This window comes from Mustelus asterias, chromosome 16 (assembly GCF_964213995.1).
Source record: "Mustelus asterias chromosome 16, sMusAst1.hap1.1, whole genome shotgun sequence".
Lineage (NCBI taxonomy): Eukaryota > Metazoa > Chordata > Chondrichthyes > Carcharhiniformes > Triakidae > Mustelus > Mustelus asterias.
The window spans coordinates 89,367,964-89,388,293 of NC_135816.1; the positions used below are offsets into that span (position 1 = coordinate 89,367,964).

Genomic DNA, 20,330 nt, shown 5'->3' on the forward strand with positions numbered 1-20,330 from the left:
ATAGAAACTCTACAGTGAAGAAGGAGGCCATTCGGCTCATGGGATCTGCACCGACAACAATCCCACCTCAGGCCCCATCCCCACAACCCCACACATTTACCTTGCTAATCCCTCTAACGTACACATCCTCGGACACTATGGGGCATGGCCAATCAATCTAACCTGCATACCTTTGGACTGTGGGAGGAAACGGGAGCACCCGGAGGAAACCTACGCAGACACGGGGAGAACATGTGAACTTCACACAGACAGTGACCCAAGCTGGGAATCAAACCTGGGTCCCTGGAGCTGTGAGGCAGCAGTGCGAACCACTGTGTCACCGTGCCGCCCAGTGGCTGAGGAAATGTTCAAATCCTCACTTTCTTCTAATACTTACTGAACATGACGATGTCTATTAAGGTGATATTTTCTCCCTAATGGTTCATAGAAATCATAGAAACCATAGAAACCCTACAGTACAGAAGGAGGCCATTCGGCCCATCGAGTCTGCACCGACCACAATCCCACCCAGGCCCTACCCCCACGTATTTACCTGCTAATCCCTCTAACCTACGCATCTCAGGACTCTAAGGGGCAATTTTTTTTTTTTTAACCTGGCCAATCAACCTAACCCGCACATCTTTGGACTGTGGGAGGAAACCGGAGCACCCGGAGGAAACCCATGCAGACACGAGGAGAATGTGCAAACTCCACACAGACAGTGACCCGAGCCGGGAATCGAACCCAGGACCCTGGAGCTGTGAAGCAGCAGTGCTAACCATTGTGCTACCGCTACCATAATAACATATGACCTGTTCTGTTCAATAAACAATGCATTACAAATCCTCACATCATTCTGGTTAGGACTACTACTGCCGGGGTTCCTAAGGTGTGAATTGTGACCCCAATAAGTTCACAGGCATCATGTTGGGAATCAAGAGCTCCCCCTCTTCCAAGGCAGCTATGCCGACAGTCAAAAGGAGATTGATTCCAGTCATGAATCCATTTGATGCCGCCACATAGGTAGCGTGCAAAATCTGAGCCCAAAATGCTCTTGAATCGTGGGAAACACTTGTCGAACAGGTCGAGGATGTTTTTTTACACTGACTTCGAGGCAGAGGTAGGCAAATCAGACTCAACAGGCTGGCTGGCATTATTAGGCTGAGCTAGGAAAATGAGTTGCAAATTCAAATGTTGCTACATTTCTGCTCCAATTTATCTGTTGTCTCAGGTCCCTTTAACCCAGGATAGTGACTCTGCTGGATCCAAATCTAGGGAGAGGTGTTGAATAGTGTGCGTACGTAGGGGCGATGGGGGCATGTTGTGTGGTAGAAGAAGGTCTGAGTAGTGTGGTCTGGGAGTCAGAGGAGCTTATTACAGTGTGCCCATGGTAGGTGGGGAACAAGGGCAGCAGATGTCTGGGAACATCACCACCCAGAAGTTCCCCTCCATGTCACTCAGCAGCCTGACTTGGAAATATATTGCCATTCCTTTACCATCGCTGGGTAAAAATCCTGGAACTCCCTTCCCAACTGCACGATGTTTGTACCCACACCTCAAGGACTGCGGTGTCACAGATTCATAGAGGTTTACAGCATGGGAACAGGCCCTTCGGCCCAACTTGTCCATGCCACCCTTTTTTTTAAACCCCGAAGCTAGTCCCAATTGCCCTCATTTGACCCACATCCCTCTAAACCCATCTTACCCATTTAACTGTCTAAATGCTTTTTTAAAAGACAAAATTGTACCCACCTCTACCTACTACCTCTGGCAGCTTGTTCCAGACACTCACCACCCTATGTGTGAAAACAATTGCCCCTCTGGACACTTTTGGATCTCTCCCCTCTCACCTTAAACCTATGCCCTCTCATAAGAACATAAGAACATAAGAAATAGGAGCAGGAGTAGGCCATCTAGCCCCTCGAGCCTGCCCCGCCATTCAATAAGATCATGGCTGATCTGACGTGGATCAGTACCACTTACCCGCCTGATCCCCATAACCCTTAATTCCCTTACCGATCAGGAATCCATCCATCCGCGCTTTAAACATATTCAGCGAGGTAGCCTCCACCACCTCAGTGGGCAGAGAATTCCAGAGATTCACCACCCTCTGGGAGAAGAAGTTCCTCCTCAACTCTGTCTTAAACCGACCCCCCTTTATTTTGAGGCTGTGTCCTCTAGTTTTAACTTCCTTACTAAGTGGAAAGAATCTCTCCGCCTCCACCCTATCCAGCCCCCGCATTATCTTATAAGTCTCCATAAGATCCCCCCTCATCCTTCTAAACTCCAACGAGTACAAACCCAATCTCCTCAGCCTCTCCTCATAATCCAAACCCCTCATCTCCGGTATCAACCTGGTGAACCTTCTCTGCACTCCCTCCAATGCCAATATATCCTTCCTCATATAAGGGGACCAATACTGCACACAGTATTCCAGCTGCGGCCTCACCAATGCCCTGTACAGGTGCATCAAGACATCCCTGCTTTTATATTCTATCCCCCTCGCAATATAGGCCAACATCCCATTTGCCTTCTTGATCACCTGTTGTACCTGCAGACTGGGCTTTTGCGTCTCATGCACAAGGACCCCCAGGTCCCTTTGCACGGTAGCATGTTTTAATTTGTTTCCATTGAGATAGTAATCCCATTTGTTATTATTTCCTCCAAAGTGTATAACCTCGCATTTATCAACGTTATACTCCATTTGCCATATCCTCGCCCACTCACTCAGCCTGTCCAAATCTCTCTGCAGATCTTCTCCGTCCTCCACACGATTCACTTTTCCACTTATCTTTGTGTCGTCTGCAAACTTCGTTACCCTACACTCCGTCCCCTCCTCCAGATCATCTATATAAATGGTAAACAGTTGCGGCCCGAGTACCGATCCCTGCGGCACGCCACTAGTTACCTTCCTCCAACCGGAAAAACACCCATTTATTCCGACTCTTTGCTTCCTGTCGGATAGCCAGTCCCCAATCCACTTTAACACACTACCCCCAACTCCCCCAACTCTCATTTTAGACTCCCCAACCTTTGGGAAAAGATATTGACTATCGAGATGATCTATGCCCCTCGTTATTTTATCGACCTCCATAAGATCACCCTCAACCTACTATGCTCCAGAGAAAAAATTCCCAGTCTATCCAGCCTCTCCTTATAACTCAAACCATCAAGTCCCGGTAACATCCTAGTAAATCTTTTCTGCACTCTTTCTAGTTTAATAATATCCTTTCTATAATAGGGTGGCCGGAACTGTACACAGTATTCCAAGTGTAGCCTTATCAATGTCTTGTACAACTTCAACAAAACGTCCCAACTCCTGTATTCAATGTTCTGACCAATGAATCCAAGCATGCTGAATGCCTTCTTCACCACTCTGTCCACCTGTGACTCCACTTTCAAGGAGCTATGAACTTGTACCCCTAGATCTCTTGGTTCTGTAACTCTCCCCAACGCCCTACCATTAACTTGAGTAAGTCCTGCCCTGGTTCAATCTGCCAAAATACATCACCTTGCATTTATCTAAATTAAACTCCATCTGCCATTCATCAGCCCACTGGCCCAATTGATCAAGATCCCATTGCAATCAGAGATAACCTTCTTCACTGTCCACTGTGCCAACAATCTTGGTGTCATCTGCAAACTTACAAACCTAATGTCTCCAATATTCTCATCCAAATCATTAATACAAATGACGAACAACAGTGGACCCAGCACTGATCCGTGAGGCACACCGCTAGTCACAGGTCTCCAGTTTGAAAAACAACTCTCTACAACCACCCTCTGGCTTCTGTCATCAAGGCAAACACACCTGGCCGTCCCATTGTATCGGGCAATGGGACCCTGTGCGAGAACCTCTCCGGCTACGTCGAGGGCATCCTGAAACCCATTGTACAAAGAACCTCCAGCTTTTGTCGCGACAGTACGGACTTCCTGCAGAAACTCAGCACACCTGGAGCAGTTGAACCAGGAACACTCCTCGTCACAATGGATGTTTCGGCACTCTACGCCAGCATCCCCCACGACGATGGCATTGCTGCAACTGCCTCAGTACTCAACGCCGACAACTGCCAATCTCCAGATGCAATTTTACAACTCATCCGCTTCATCCTGGTCCACAATGTCTTCACCTTCAACAACCAGTTCTTCATTCAGACACATGGAACAGCCATGGGGACCAAATTCGCACCTCAATATGCCAACATCTTCATGCACAGGTTCGAACAAGACCTCTTCACCGCACAGGACCTTTAACCGACGCTATACACTACAATGACATTTTCTTCCTTTGGACTCATGGTGACAATCACTGAAACAACTATATGATGACATCAACAAGTTCCATCCCACCATTAGACTCACCTTGGACTACTCCCCGGAATCGGTTGCATTCTTGGACACACACATCTCCATCAAGGATGGTCACCTCAGCACTTCACTGTACCGCAAGCCCACGGATAACCTCACGATGCTCCACTTCTCCAGCTTCCACCCTAAACACGTTAAAGAAGCCATCCCCTACAGACAAGCCCTCCGTATACACAGGATCGGCTCAGATGAGGAGGATCGCAACAGACACCTCCAGACGCTGAAAGATGCCCTCATAAGAACAGGATATGGCGCTCGACTCATCGATCAACGGTTCTGACGCGCCACAGCGAAAAACTGCACCGACCTCCTCAGAAGACAAACACGGCGGACAGAGTACCCTTCGTCATCCAGTATTTCCCCGGAGCGGAGAAGCACGACATCTTCAACATGTCATTGAAGAAGATGAACATCTCGCCAAGGCCATCCCCAAACCCCCACTTCTTGCCTTCAAACAACCACACAACCTCAAACAGACCATTGTCCGCAGCAAACTACCCAGCCTTCAGGAGAACAGTGACCACGACACTACACAACCCTGCCACAGCAACCTCTGCAGGACGTGCCGGATCATCGACACGGATACCATCATCTCACATGAGAACACCATCCACCAGGTACACGGTACCTACTGTTCCAACTCGGCCAATGTTGTCTCCCTGATACGCTGCAGGAAAGGATGTCCCGAGGCATTGTACATTGGGGAGGCCATGCAGACGCTATGACAATGGTTGAATGAACATCGCTTGACAATCACCAGGCAAGAGTATTCTCTTCTTGTTGGGGAACACTTCAGCGGTCACGGGCATTCGGCATCTGATCTTCGGGTAAGCGTTCTCCAAGGCGGCCTTCACGACACACGACAACGCAGAGTCACTGAGCAGATACTGATAGCCAAGTTCCGCACACATGAGGACGGCCTCAAGCGGGATCTTGGGTTCACGTCACACTATCTGTAACCCCCACGACTTGCCTGGGCTTGCAAAATCTCACTAACTGTCCTGGCTGGAGACAATACACATCTCTTTAACCTGTGCTTAACCCGCTCTCCACTCACATTGTCTGTACCTTTCAGACTTGATTGCCTGTGGGCACTCGCATTCCAGCCATTATTTTGTAAATTGAGTTTGTGTCTTTATATGCTCTGTTTGTGAACTGAAATCCCACTCGCCTGATGAAGGAGCAGCGCTCCGAAAGCTAGTGGGTTTTGCTACCAAATAAATCTGTTGGACTTTAACCTGGTGTTGTGAGACTTCTTATTCTGTCATCAAGCCAATTTTGTATCCATTTAGCTACCTCACCCTGGATCCCATGAGACCTTACGCAACAACTGATTATGCGGTACCTTGTCAAAGGCCTTGCTCAAGTCCAAGTAGACAACATCAACTGCACTGCCCTCATCTACATTCTTGTTTACCCCTTCAAAAAACTCAACCAAATTTGAGAGACATGATTTTCCATTCGCAAAGCCATGCTGACTGTCCCTAATCAGTCCTTGCATCTCTAAATGCCTGTAGATCCTGTCTCTCAAAATACCTTCCAACAACTGACCCACCACAGGTGTAAGGCTCACTGGCCTGTAGTTGCCAGGCTTTTCCCTGCAGCCCTTTTTAAACAAAGGCACAATATGTGCCACCCTCCAATCTTCAGGCACGTCACCTGTAACTATCGATGATTCAAATATCTCTGCTCGGGGACCCGCAATTTCCTCCCCAGCCTTCCACAACGTCCTGGGATACACTTCATCGGGTCCCGGGGATTTATCTATCTTGATGCGCTTTAAGACTTCCAGCACCTCCTTCTCTGTAATATGTACACTCCTCAAGGCATCACTATGTATTTTCCCAAGTTCCCTAACGTCCATGCTTTTGGTTCAAGAAGGAAACTCACAACCACCTTCTCAAAGGAACTTGGGCTGGGGCAGTAAATGCTGGCCTAGCCAGCAACGCCTATATCCCGTAACTTAATTTTAAAAATACAGAATATAGTGGGGGAAGGGGAGAGGGGCTGATGACAGAGTGAGTGGGTTTGTGGAAGGGCTGACTACAGTTGAATTGGGCAAAGGGAAGAGGGGCTGAGGATTGCTGATTTAACCTTTCTGGGGTCATATTAATTTAAGTGTTAAATGGGGTCACATTGGAGTACAGTTTGGGAAGCACTGTTCTCATGGTTCAAGCTTGGAGCATCCATTAATGCAAAATTGGGAAATAAGACATTCTTTATCTCCAGGAGGTGAATGTGCTGTTAGTGGTCAGTTACTTTATCTGATATTGGACAGGTTATTTGGGAATTGTGTACACTCAGAGGGGCAAACTGTGCTTGGACAGGATTGTGCCTGGTACTATATCAGATATTAAGATAGTTTCTCTGGGCTATTATGTACACTGTATGAAGGATGGACTGCAAATGAATACACTCCCCCAATCCTACTTGTCCCATATCGGAGCTTCAAGTCCCATACGCTCTCCATTACCAACACCACATACTACCACCTTTCTAAAATTTTCAATCTCCACTTGTGATTTAGCTCATCTGCTGTTGATACATTGTGTGAAAAAAGGAGCAGAGTTTCATGTTTCAGGTCAATGACTCAGCATTAGAACTCATACGGAGAAGTGTTATCGACCTGAAACATTAACTCTCATGACAGATACTATCAGACTTGTTGAGTGTTTCCAGCAATCAGATTTTTTGTTGTAGATTTTCAGTATCTACAGTATTTTACCCTTGTTTTTAGTTAATGAATTAAGTTAATAGAAGACAAAATTGATGGAAGGATGAGGGTTGTGATGGATCTTATATGATCAACAGACTTTGCTACTCAAATGTTTTAATGGAATTCACAACATTGGAGGTATTTCCTGAATTCTCTCCTGAAGGATCTGGCTCTAAACTTTAGAGTATGCACCCCAGACTCCACAATCAGAGGAAATAGTTTCTCTCAAATCTACCCTTTCAGTCCTCCTTAAAATCTTTGAAACTTTGAGCAAATCACCTCTTCATCTTTTAAATGGTCTGAGGAATCTCGCCTCCTCATTAAACTCAGGTTCAGGTCTCAACCGAGCCATCATATACACTCTTCTGCATTTGTACCTTTCCTGACAGTGTGTGCGCTTGAGGAGCTGCTCATCATCCTGCAGGTTCACCTACCCAGGGTTTTGAACAGCTGAAGCATAAATTCTATCCCTTGTATCCTCATCCACTAGATATAAAGGTCAGCGTTCCATTAGACCTTTTAATTCTTTTCTGTTCGTGACATTTGTGTAACTGAATCCCCAAATGTCTTCGAACCTCCACTGTGTGTAGCTTTTAATCATTTAGAAAGTACCTATTTTACCATTTTAATAACAGCCCTGTCAGATCAGTAATATGCATAACTTTAGGAACTCTGGTCCACCTCATTACATCCTGCTCAGATATAAAACATTTACAGTGCATTGCAACCAATCTACTAATAAATATACTTTCTGGTTTTGTTTTGTTGAGAGTTTCCAATACTGCAGGTTTGGGAAAGTACAAACATATCAGTCGAAAAAAAATGACTAGGTTATTCTCAGAGTAGAATGCATGAGAATAAGGTTCTCTTCCTCAAAATACATTGGAAAGCAACTCAATAAATTTGAAGTCACCATGAACATTGTCTTTTACTTTTCCCCGTGATTAATGTTTCACAGATCAACATCAGTACACATTCTAAGATTGGATACAACATTTCCTGACCACTCATTTTGTGCTCTCCAACTCTTCCCTGACAGCTTATAATGAGACAGCTTCCTAGGAAGCAGTTAACCCTTCACATCTTGCTCAAGGCACTGTGTTTTGCTGTGACAACAGCATGAATGTACTGTACAGAGAAGGATTTCGATAAGGATCCTGTGTAGGGTTTCACAGTGCATCAGGATCCTGCCAGGTGTGCAAGGGGTTTCACAATGTATCAGGATCCTGCTAGGTTCCTGGTACGAGGTTTCACAGTGTTTCAGGATCGTGCCATGTACAACACTTCACAAGTAATAGCAATCTACATTCAGAGATGATATGAATTATAACTTGGTACAGAACATTTGAGAATTTATGACAAATCCAAAGTACATTCAATCCTGTTGTCCCGGCCTTTGAAGTTCTGATTTTCAGATCCTGACAATCTCTAAACAAGTGATTCTCACAAGTGAAACAAACAGTTCGAAGTATCCATTTCATCACTTACCTTTCAGCTGATTGGGTATTTCGGATATATCTCGCTTCATGTTCATACAGAAATCAGAACCTGTTTAAAATCAATTCATATGTCAGATGTGTGTGGTGGTATTGTAATAACTGCAGTGTTTGAATCTGAAATTGAGTTCACTGTGTGATTTTACCATACCAAGTTCCTGTATTTCTTTCAGTATTTTGTCCAACTTTGGTACAGAGTGGCGCATGTGCACAAAGGATGCCCACATCACCCTTTGGGCCAGAGATCCTTTCGCCATCACCAGACTTAGAAGCAGTTTGGAACTGTCCTTCCGCTTTTTCTTCTCCATAAGCTCAATGACTTTCTGTAAAGTATAATGATGAATAATAATGAGGAGCTGAGCGAAAGATAAACACCGAGAATCAGAAAGGATTGATCTGCTCAGTGGTGGGATTTTCCAGTTGTTTTAAGCACAGAACACAGTCACTTGGCCAGTTCCTGATCCATGGTGAACATGGGTGAATATTAGGCAAATATCATAATTTAGTCAATAACAGGAAATAAATCTGATAAAACTAAATCAGAAATATATGTCAAGGAGAAAGAGGAATCCAAATCCACAGTAATTTGAATGTGGTTAGTTTTCTCTGTCCTTAAGTGTCCAACACGACATCAGATTGCTGAGTGACAATATGATCACTGGTTTCTCACATTTCCTTCCTGCTGTCACACTTGGTAATCTGCTCAGATTTAAAACAGTAAGAAGTCTCACAACACCAGGTTAAAGTCCAACAGGTTTATTTGGTAGCAAATATCATAAGCTTTCGGAGCAATGCTCCTTCGTCAGATGGAGTGGTCTCTGTTCTCAAACAGGGCACAGACACAGAAATCAAATTACAGAATACTGATTAGAATGCAAATCTCTACAGCCAGCCAGGTCTTAAATGCACAGACAATGTGGGTGGAGGGAGCATTCAACACAGGTTAAAGAGATGTGTATTGTCTCCAGACAGTACAGCTTGTGAAATTGTGCAAGTCCAGGAGTCAAGCTGTGGGGGTTACTGATAATGTGACATAATTCCAACATCCCGGTTTCGACCGTCCTCATGTGTGCGAAACTTGGCTATCAGTTTCTGCTCAGTGACTCTGCGCTGTCGTGTGTCGTGAAGGCCGCCTTGGAGAACGCTTACCTGAAGATCCAAGGCTGAATGCCCGTGACTGCTGAAGTCGACTTCAGTCGTCAGTGAATGCCGTCAACTGCCAGTTTCCAGATGCAATTTTACATCTCATCCGCTTCATCCTGGATCACAATATCTTCACCTTCAACAACCAGTTCTTCATCCAGACACACGGAACAGCCATGGGGACAAAATTCGCACCTCAATATGCCAACATCTTCATGCACAGGTTCGAACAAGACTTCTTCACCGCACAGGACCTTCAACCGATGCTATACACTAGATACATCGATGACATTTTCTTCCTTTGGAGTCATGGTGAGCAATCACTGAAACAACTATATGATGACATCAACAAGTTCCATCCCACCATCAGACTCACCATGGACTACTCTCCGGAATCGGTTGCATTCTTGGACACACACATCTCCATTAAGGACGGTCACCTCAGCACCTCACTGTACCGCAAGCCCACGGATAACCTCATGATGCTCCACTTCTCCAGCTTCCACCCTAAACACGTAAAAGAAGCCATCCCCTACGGACAAGCCCTCCGAATACACAGGATCTGCTCGGATGAGGAGGATCGCAACAGACACCTCCAGACGCTGAAAGATGCCCTCATAAGAACAGGATATGGCACTCGACTCATCGATCAACAGTTCCGACGTGCCACAGCGAAAAACCGCACCGACCTCCTCAGAAGACAAACACGGGACACGGTGGACAGAGTACCCTTCGTCGTCCAGTACTTCCCCAGAGCGGAGAAGCTACGGCATCTCCTCCGGAGCCTTCAACATGTCATTGATGAAGACGAACATCTTGCCAAGGCCATCCCCACACCCCCACTTCTTGCCTTCAAACAACCACGCAACCTCAAACAGACCATTGTCCGCAGCAAACTACCCAGCCTTCAGGAGAACAGTGACCACGACACCACACAACCCTGCCACAGCAACCTCTGCAAGACGTGCCGGATCATCAACACGGATGCCATCATCTCACGTGAGAACACCATCTACCAGGTACATGGTACCTACTCGTGCAACTCGGCCAACGTTGTCTACCTGATACGCTGCAAGAAAGGATGTCCCGAGGCATGGTACATTGGGGAAACCATGCAGGCGCTACGACAACGGATGAATGAACACCGCTCGACAATCACCAGGCAAGACTGTTCTCTTCCTGTGGGGGAGCACTTCAGCAGTCACGGGCATTCAGCCTTGGATCTTCAGGTAAGCGTTCTCCAAGGCGGCCTTCACGACACATGACAGCGCAGAGTCACTGAGCAGAAACTGATAGCCAAGTTTCGCACACATGAGGACGGTCTAAACCGGGATGTTGGATTTATGTCACATTATCAGTAACCCCCACAGCTTGACTCCTGGACTTGCACAATTTCACAAGCTGTACTGTCTGGAGACAATACACATCTCTTTAACCTGTGTTGAATGCTCCCTCCACCCACATTGTCTGTGCATTTAAGACCTGGCTGGCTGTAGAGATTTGCATTCTAATCAGTATTCTGTAATTTGATTTCTGTGTCTGTGCCCTGTTTGAGAACAGAGACCACTCCATCTGACGAAGGAGCATTGCTCCGAAAGCTTATGGTATTTGCTACCAAATAAACCTGTTGGACTTTAACCTGGTGTTGTGAGACTTCTTACTGTGCTTACCCCAGTCCAACGCCGGCATCTCCACATCAGATTTAAAACAGCAGCGAATCAGAACTCAGATGGCAGGGAAGGAGAGTTTCTGAACTGAGGAAGTCAGCAAGAAAAGTCAGAAGTTGCACAAAGAAATTACTGTTTTGATTTATTAGACAGATCAGCCAAATAACCAATTCAATCACTTCCTTCGGTAATTAAAACATAGTAAGAAGTCTCACAACACCAGGTTAAAGTCCAACAGGTTTATTTGGAATCATGAGTTTTTGGAGTGCTGCTCCTTCATCAGGTGAGTGGAGAGGATAAAGGAGCGCTGGAGGAGTAGTGTTTCGAAAGCTCATGATTCCAAATAAACCTGTTGGACTTTAACCTGGTGTTGTGAGACATCTTGCAGTGCCCACCCCAAAATCTCCACATCATAATGAAGACATATTAATTCATTACCTTACACATCTACTGTCTGTACAAATGCTCATTAACGAGGGATACATGTCCATCAATGAACCTTGTGTAGTCAAGACTTTGATCACCAGATTAGAATTACATAGGGCATTTACTATGGATAAATGTTCCACAGCTTTTCACAGTAGAGTCAGTTGATGAGTCCAATACAAAGCAGGATATATTACTATGAGTGACCAAAACAGAAATGGTATGTTTTAAACAGTAAAGGAAAGCAGATAGGTGGAATTTCAAAACGTATTAAATAAGAGAGCTGAATCCATGGCCACAAGTCATGGTGTGAAGGAGTAAGTGCACAAGAGATCAGCACCACAACAGAAAATTTCAGAGGCACAGGAACGTTTTAGGGCTGGATGAGGTTACAGAGATAGGAAAGGTCAAGACCATGAAGTATATTTAAACACGAGGGTGGAAATTTTAAACTGAACAATTCAAAGAAAATGAGCCATTATAGGTGAGCAAACATAAGTGTAGCATTTGAAGGAGACCTGGGGAAGATCAGGAGACAAACAGCGGAATTTTTGAGTTCCTCAAGGTTGGAAGTAATGGAAGGCCACCAGGAGCAAACAAAGCTAAGTATGAAGATTCAGCAGATGAGCTCATGCAGGATTTGAGAATACGAGAATAGAAGCAGGAGATCTTTTTGATGGGTTTGGCAATTCAACTTGGTTTGATTGGGAGATAATGGATAGTATGATTCAATGTCAGACAGTGACTGAAGAGCAGCATGAAATTAAGAGTCTACACTGGGAATAGTAGACGATGGCTTTTGTTACCAATACTTAACTGGATGAAATGCAAACCAGCAAAGTCATACAAAATGAAGAGTGGCCCAAGAATCTGAAGCCCTCCTTCCTGCGCTATGCCTCAAGCTGATCCTTTTTATCTTCCTGTTTCAACTTTTGCTGGCAGAGATTATCACCTTCATGGTTCTTTATCCTAACTTCTGAAAGGCTGACTGTCGGACTTCAATACCCCCCCCCCCCCCCCCCCCCCCATTTGCCATTTCGACTGATGTGTACCACAACTTTTGGCTCAATCCCATCCCCCGTAGAATATTCTCTATGGTATTGTAATCCTGGCAAATGGAAGCAAAATATCATGCATCAACATAGGGCTCACAGAAATATCTGCTTGGCCCCTAACTGTGGAACCTCCATTAATGACTGCATTTCTATTCTTTGCTGCTCCCTCTGTGAAGTCCCTTGCTCAATGGTGCCCTGGTCTGCACACCTCAGAAGTGTCGTCCCTCCCAATGATCTCAAATGCTGAGTTGCAGTTTGAAAATGGCATAAAGCCCAAAGGCTCCTATACTACCTACTCTTCCAGATAGCCATCCATTTACCATGCTGAACTTTCACCATCTCTCTGGTGGCCATCTCCTGGGACATCTCCAAGAAACTCTCATCTTCTCTGAAGCTCCAGTGAGTCCAGCAACTGCTCCTCAAGCTTGAAAATCGTGAAGCCGAGGTCAAGAGCTGGAGATATTGCCTAAATACCCGGTTCCCCCAAACACATCACATGTCCTAAAGTTCCCATGTGGTACAGGAATTACAGGTAGCAAGTCTTTGCTGTTCTTTTATGATCTCAGAAAAAACATTTTTTCTGTTTTTTAGAATCTAGTTAATACCTTGTATATTAATTTATGTCTCTAAACCCCCTCTGTGTTAAGTCTATGAATCATAATTCATTTACTCTTATACTTAACTTGATTAATATATTAATTAGTTTAACTAATTACTTTAGAAATTTAATATATTACTGATTTTTCTTTTATTAGTAATTAAAACCACGACTCCAGGTTAGAGGGAAAAAAACAACATTCAGTAAATAGTTAGCGAGCTGCAGTCCAGTGAATTACTCGTTACATTTTTGGAAATACATCAATCAGGTCCACACTGTTTCTTCTCTCTCCAGTACAGAGAGATGGAAAGAGACAACTTTCCCAAACTTAAATGGTGTTGGTTGGGAGGTGGCAGTGGTAAATTAGAAACAAATCTTAGCAAACAATAGGTGAGATTTTATCTTATTTAAAACTCATTCACTTACCTACAGTTAAAATTGTGATCATATTTCAGTGAGCAAGTGGTCAATATGTGGAACAGGCTCCCTCAGGCGATCGCACTGAATTATTCAAATGCAAATTAGACAGACTTGTTTCTGAAAATAACATTTTGGAATGTAGCATTTGATGAATAAGGGATCTTGCATCCTCTATGTGTAACATTCTTGGGAGAAACAGATGACAGTGGTTTTAAAAGCTCTGCTGGTATTTTCCCCATATCTGGGTTTGTTGTGGATAAACTGATTGCTATGATTAGTCAATAACTTCAATATCATCACAGCAGGTTACGGTCATGATGTTGAAAAATGATTTAGACAGGCCTTTTCTCCACAACACAATTAATTTGTGCTTACTCTGTTTCTTTTGTGATGAAAAAATAATCCAAACTCAGTGTCCCTCACGCTTACCCCATGTTCTTGTCCACTGAAATGACTTTCATATGTTAACAGTGAGCTGATTCCATCCACCACTTCTTCAATCGCATGTTCTAGTCTGTCCCGGTAGAATTTTGAAAACTGGAATAGCTCGTAATTGTCGTACTTTGTCAAGAACTCAGTGACTGCAGACTTTGGATCTGTGAATAACAAAGTTGAAACATATCATCAGCTTTCTACTCAGTCTGTTTTAATTTATTTTATAACAAAGAAGTAATTTCCTCTTCAAATCACTTCATCAAGCATCAACTTAAAACCTGCACATACCACTGTTCTGTACCCTAGCTAGTGCCCCTGACACTAAGCGGCAATTTAGAATGGCCAATCTGCCTAACCCGCACATCTTTGGACTGTGGGAGGAAACCCACGCAGACACGGAGAGAATGTGCAAACTCCACACAGACAGTGACCCAAGCCGGGAATCAAACCCGGGTCCCTGTGAGGCAGCAGTGCTAACAACTGTGCCACCGTGCCATGTTCTTTATATAGTCATTTCTTAATCAACTGATCAAACTGGTCAAGCACAACTTACCTTTGGTTTTTCAATTCCAACCCACTGGATTATCCCCTGCATCTCCAGTTGTTCACTAATTTGACTACAAAGTCCAGATACCAAGGTCTAGATTTTTGCCTTGAGATTGGTCTCAAAGCCTCCATTTAAAATGTTTGCCTGACTTACCAATTTTCAGTTCAAAGGGCTGGCGTAGAATTGGTATTGAAGCAGGTGGCCCAGGATGAAGTGAGGAGGCTGCCAGGTACGGAGGCAGGCTGGGGCTCCAGCCCTCAATCCTTTCACCCATTAACCATGCCCCATTGATGCCACCACATGCTTCTACATCAAACTATGCTCCTGAAGATGATCCATATGCTCCTCATACCCCGCATGACAACATATGCCAACCTCAAAAAACCCTAATGGCCCAATGGCAGGTATGACTCCCCAAACAAGCTCGGTGACCTCCTATGTGTCTCCCCACTCAGCTGCCTCCATGGCCCTTTATAGCCCTAAATCAATCTTGTGCCAACTCATGCTAACCCATGCCCCCCACCTACTACCTATTACCTTTAAATCTACTGTGCCAATTCAACTATTATCCACATGGACAGGCCTCAGGACCATGCAGAGGTGGGATACAAATTTAATAGAATTTTAAGTGTTTAGTGCTAAATTCACTGTACAGAAAAACAAAACTCTCAAACCTAATGACCACATTTACATTATTTCAACTAAACAAAGCCTTATAACAACAAACATTTCACGACAAACATGCAAATTAGGAGCAGGAATAAGACATTTGGTCCCCTGACCTGCTCCGCCATTCAATAAGCTCACGTTGCGTCTTGTACAGTAAATAAGGTGAAGGTTATCATTAAAGTAACAATACTCTAATGCTGTCCTTATCCTGATTTCCAATTCCTATTATCTCTGGCAGTTCGTTCCAGACAGTCACCACCTTGTGTGTGAAAACAATTGCCCCTCTGCACCCTTTTGTATCTCTCCCCTCTCACCTTAAACCTATGCCCTCTAGTTTTAGACTGCCGTACTTTTGGGAAAAGATGTTGGCTCTTTAGCTGATCTATACCCATCATTATTTTATAGACCTCTATAAGATCACCCCCAAGTCTCCTATGCTCCAGGGGAAAAAAAGTCCCAGTCTATCCAGCCTCTCCTTATAACTCTGGACTGGAATGCACTGGAAGCATTCTGGGTCCCTTGTGGGCAGTCCTAGCGTCTATGTTGGTTTTTGTGCCACAACACAATCCTCTCAAATTAGTGGCTGATGTGGAGTATCCCACCCTTTCAGTTTCCTGGGCTTTCTTATGGGTGGGGCTCCTGCCCATGGGCCTACTCAGTCAACAGAGTCATGTGAAACATTGGTGTTGCAACAAATGAGTGCCCAGGTAAATTCTCTAAGCTCAGCCTGCCTCCTTGGACCACGTGATCTGAAGTAAGGTCATCTTTGGTTTGCACAAAAAAAGTTGGAGTTTCTTGTTTTGGATCCCATGAAAATGCCATTGTGGATTAGCTCATACTTCATGCCACATATCTGCAAGTGCTAACTAGGCAATATAGGTGTTGGAGTAAAATCAAAATCAAAGGACATAAAATGGTTACCTGGCACAAAATGGACTCTGGGAAAGACATTAAGATGTGCTGACTTGGGCACAGACATTACACAAACAGTTAAAACCTGTTGGTGTTTAAAGTGCTGCAGGAAACAGATCAGACCTGGAGGCACCTTAGCTTTAGATAAAAGCAGGACCCAAAACAAAGAGTTTTGATAACGAGATCAGTCATTGATGGGGGACATAAATGCATAAATGTATCTACTCTATGTACAACGATGTGTTAACTGTCAATGTCCTTGTCTACTCTACGTGTAACGATGTGTTAACTGTCGATGTCCGTCCTAGTCTATTATTTGTATAACGATGTGCTAAAGGCTAATGTCCGTACTTGTCTATTATTTGAAAAGTATAAAGATGCTCAACTGCCATTGTAAAGTTGAGAAGGTGACTGCGCGCACTGCGGAGAGCCCAGTGCTTCTCCCAAAGCTTTGTCCGATAAAACTATGTGTTGAATCTTTAAGTCTGACTCCGAGTGGTACTTTTCCCACAACAATACGTCAGTTAGAATTAATTCAGTTTGGATAGAGCCTGGATGGGATTGTTTTCAGTGTAGACTCGATGGACTGAATAGCCTCCTTCTGCACTGTAGGGATTCTATGATTCCCAGGTCACTGTGACCTCAGGTTAAAACTCATTCTATTACCACTTTTGCTTCAGGCTAAAATGGCACCAAAGGCTTTGAGAATGGTCTCAAAGTCTGCGGGAGATTCCTCCATTCCCTGCATTATTCTTTGCTATTGGACCTAAAGTATAAAGAATGGAACTTGATGCTTCTGCTCCTTAGTACAAAGGCTTGATGCTGCTTGATGTTGAACTCCCATTTCTGGCCTTCCTATAGGTTCTTGAGATATTTAAACGGTGCAGGGACTGCTCACCAGTTATGCCCATTGTTACCTCTCCAGCTAGCCTCCTCCTTTCATCAAGTTGTAAGCATGAGCTGCTCTTGAGTTTTTTTTCACAATGTGGTTCCGTTGATAATGCCATTGCATTTTCTGCATCAACTATTGCCTCTATGTTCTGTCTGAGGACTCTAGTCCTCATATTTACTGGGCAGACTGTAGTCACACTCTGACACTTGATGAACACTTGTTTATTAGTACGACATCTAAACAAGTTACAAAACAGGCATGTCGCTCCTGGGCATGAGAAAATCTAACATGATGGACTGATGTCAGTGATATGTCATCATTTGTGTCATATATTTGTATATTCTATCTGTTAACCCTTTGTATACTGGCCGACCTGATTGGACAGCAGTCTCCAGTTCCAGAAGTGCCAGAAGCTGCAGTGGACACATTTCCCCAGAGCCCAAGTCCTGGAAGTCCAGGACCAGGGAGGTGTCAGGATCTGAGGAGGGGGAGGAAACGTGAGATTCAGGGGGGTGGACTGAGAGGTGTGAGGATGTTGACGGGGAGCCTTCGGAGGAAACTAATGCACCTACAGGTGCAAAGGTTGCTGATGAAGACCCACGAGGTGGTCATTCACTTCCCTATTTCCACTCAGCTCCAATCTTGCTCTCGCTTCCGGCGTGAGCTGCAGGGTTCTGCTCAAAACATGCATATTTTATCAGGACAGAAATCACATTTCCAAATATATTGCGAACCTACCTGTGTCCATTGTCAATACTGTTGAATTTTCTCTCCAGTCCGGACCTTCAGCCATTGTGGTGACAGTTGTTGATCCACCAGGAGGTTGTCTTCAGTTTTGGCAATAAAATAAAACAAGACTTACTCCAACTTATAAATCAAACAAAAAGGTAATAAAGCAACTTAATTATTCCAATACTTGAGGCCTCATCCTGGGCCATTCCAAGTTCCCTCCAATTCCCAACAGATTCTTATTTATATCGAGTCAGCAGACCATTTTGTCATTGGTTACATAGTTTATTGGGTCAGTTGACCCTTACAGCTTGTTACCATTGGTCACACCACAACAGATCCAATGTTATCATTGGTTACATTTTTCTTTATTTTCAAAATAATTAAAGACAACCATCTTCCAGTATTCTGAACAACTTTCCAGTGCCTGCACCCTTTTAGTAAAACAGTCAGATAACTGTAGATTTGCACCAACCCAGTCGAGTTTGGAAACTTCCTTGTTTTCCAGCATTTGTTTAATGCTGGCCGAATCAATTCTCAGTCGTTTTTTTGTCACACTTTTTGTTGAGTGAATATTGTCCCATAAAGACCGATTATCCACATAACACTCATTTGGTAATTTTTTTCCCATGTTGCCATAAAAAATAACTCTGTTAATGCGTCAGACAAATATATCCCCATATCCAACGCCTTCACTAACACGAGGGTTTCAGCCGCCAATGTACTTTTGACTACCCATTTTATTTTCTTTGCTTCCCAGGCCAAGGGGCAACATTTTCCTTCCTCACCGACCAAGAATATTATGAATCTGGCACCGCTCGAATGTCCATCTGGTAGATTAGCATGTGAAGCATCACTAAACACAACTAACTTCATGTCTTCCAGTTCTCCTAGTGCTGGGAATTCAATTACACATTCCTCCAATTTTAGCTTTTCTAAAGTTTTATTTGCCTGTAAGATCTCTCTTCCTGAGGTGCGCCTCAATATATCACTTAGCTCTAGGACAATATAGTTCCCATCCGGTCTTGTCTGTGTGCACAACCAATTTAGCTGTACTATCACAATCCTCAACAATCCTGTTTCTTTTTTGTTGGCCGGTTCCTCTTTTTTCATCGACCTCGCTCTGGTGATGGGAATAATGCTATTTACATATCCCTGTTGACTCATCGTTACCCCTTAATGACTATCGGCCGGTGGCTCTGACATCCATCATTATGAAGTGTTTCGAAAGGCTAGTCATGGCACGAATCAATTCCAGCCTCCCGGACTACCTGCTTCCACTGCAGTCTGCCTAACGCCACAACAGGTCCACAGCAGGCGCCATTTCCCTGGCCCTGCATGCAACCCTGGAACACCTAGATAACAAGGACACCTATGTCAGACTTCTATTTATTGACTACAGCTCAGCCGTCAACACATTTATTCCCACAAAACTCATCTCCAAACTCCGTGGCCAGGGCCTCAGCACCTCCCTCTGCGACTGGATCCTGAACTTCCGAACCCACAGACCACAATCAGTAAGGATAGGTAACAACACCTCCTCCATGATCATCCTCAACACCGGTGCCCCACAAGACTGTGTTCTCAGCCCCCTACTATACTCCTTATAAACCTATGACTGTGCGGCTAAATTCCCCTTCAATTCGATTTTCAAGTTTGCTGACGACACCACCATGGTGGGTCGGATCTCAAACAAACAATGACGAGACAGAGTACAGGAATGAGATAGAGAATCTGGTGAACTGGTGCGGCAACAATAATCTCTCCCTCAATGTCAACAAAACGAAGGAGATTATCATCAACTTCAGGAAGCATAAGGGAGAACGTGCCCCTGTCTTCATCAATGGGGACGAAGTAGAAAGGGTCGAGAGTTTCAAGTTTTTAGGTATCCAGATCACCAACAACCTGTCCTGGTCCCCCCATGCTGACACTGTATAGAAAGTCCACCAACACCTCTACTTTCTCAGAAGACGAAGGAAATTTGGCATGGGTACGACTCTCACCAACTTTTATAGTTGTACCATAAAAAGCATTCTTTCTGCTTGTATCACAGCTTGGTATCACAGTCTGCAGGTACAACAGGTGATCAAGAAGGCAAATGGGATGTTGGCCTATATTGCGAGGGGGATAGAATATAAAAGCAGGGATGTCTTGATGCACCTGTACAGGGCATTGGTGAGGCCGCAGCTGGAATACTGTGTGCAGTATTGGTCCCCTTATATGAGGAAGGATATGTTGGCATTGGAGGGAGTGCAGAGAAGGTTCACCAGGTTGATAC

General features: G+C 44.5%; 1 protein-coding gene and 1 long non-coding RNA gene across 2 annotated transcripts in view; both read right to left on the reverse strand.

The window, feature by feature from the left end:
• LOC144505282 (uncharacterized) overlaps window positions 1–20,330 on the reverse strand; it is a 445,368-nt gene that overhangs the window by 56,996 nt on the left and 368,042 nt on the right. The window lies entirely within an intron of this gene.
• The window catches only part of LOC144505281 (NACHT, LRR and PYD domains-containing protein 3-like), a 96,753-nt gene that overhangs the window by 56,996 nt on the left and 19,427 nt on the right, over window positions 1–20,330 (reverse strand). Inside the window, exons 4-7 of the mRNA XM_078231352.1 lie at window positions 18,062–18,150; window positions 14,298–14,464; window positions 8,711–8,882; window positions 8,552–8,611 (exon numbers count right to left, since the gene is read on the reverse strand). Coding sequence (XP_078087478.1) covers window positions 8,552–8,611; window positions 8,711–8,882; window positions 14,298–14,464; window positions 18,062–18,116 — 454 coding nt within the window. The 5' untranslated portion in view covers window positions 18,117–18,150. The remainder of the gene's footprint in view (window positions 1–8,551; window positions 8,612–8,710; window positions 8,883–14,297; window positions 14,465–18,061; window positions 18,151–20,330) is intronic.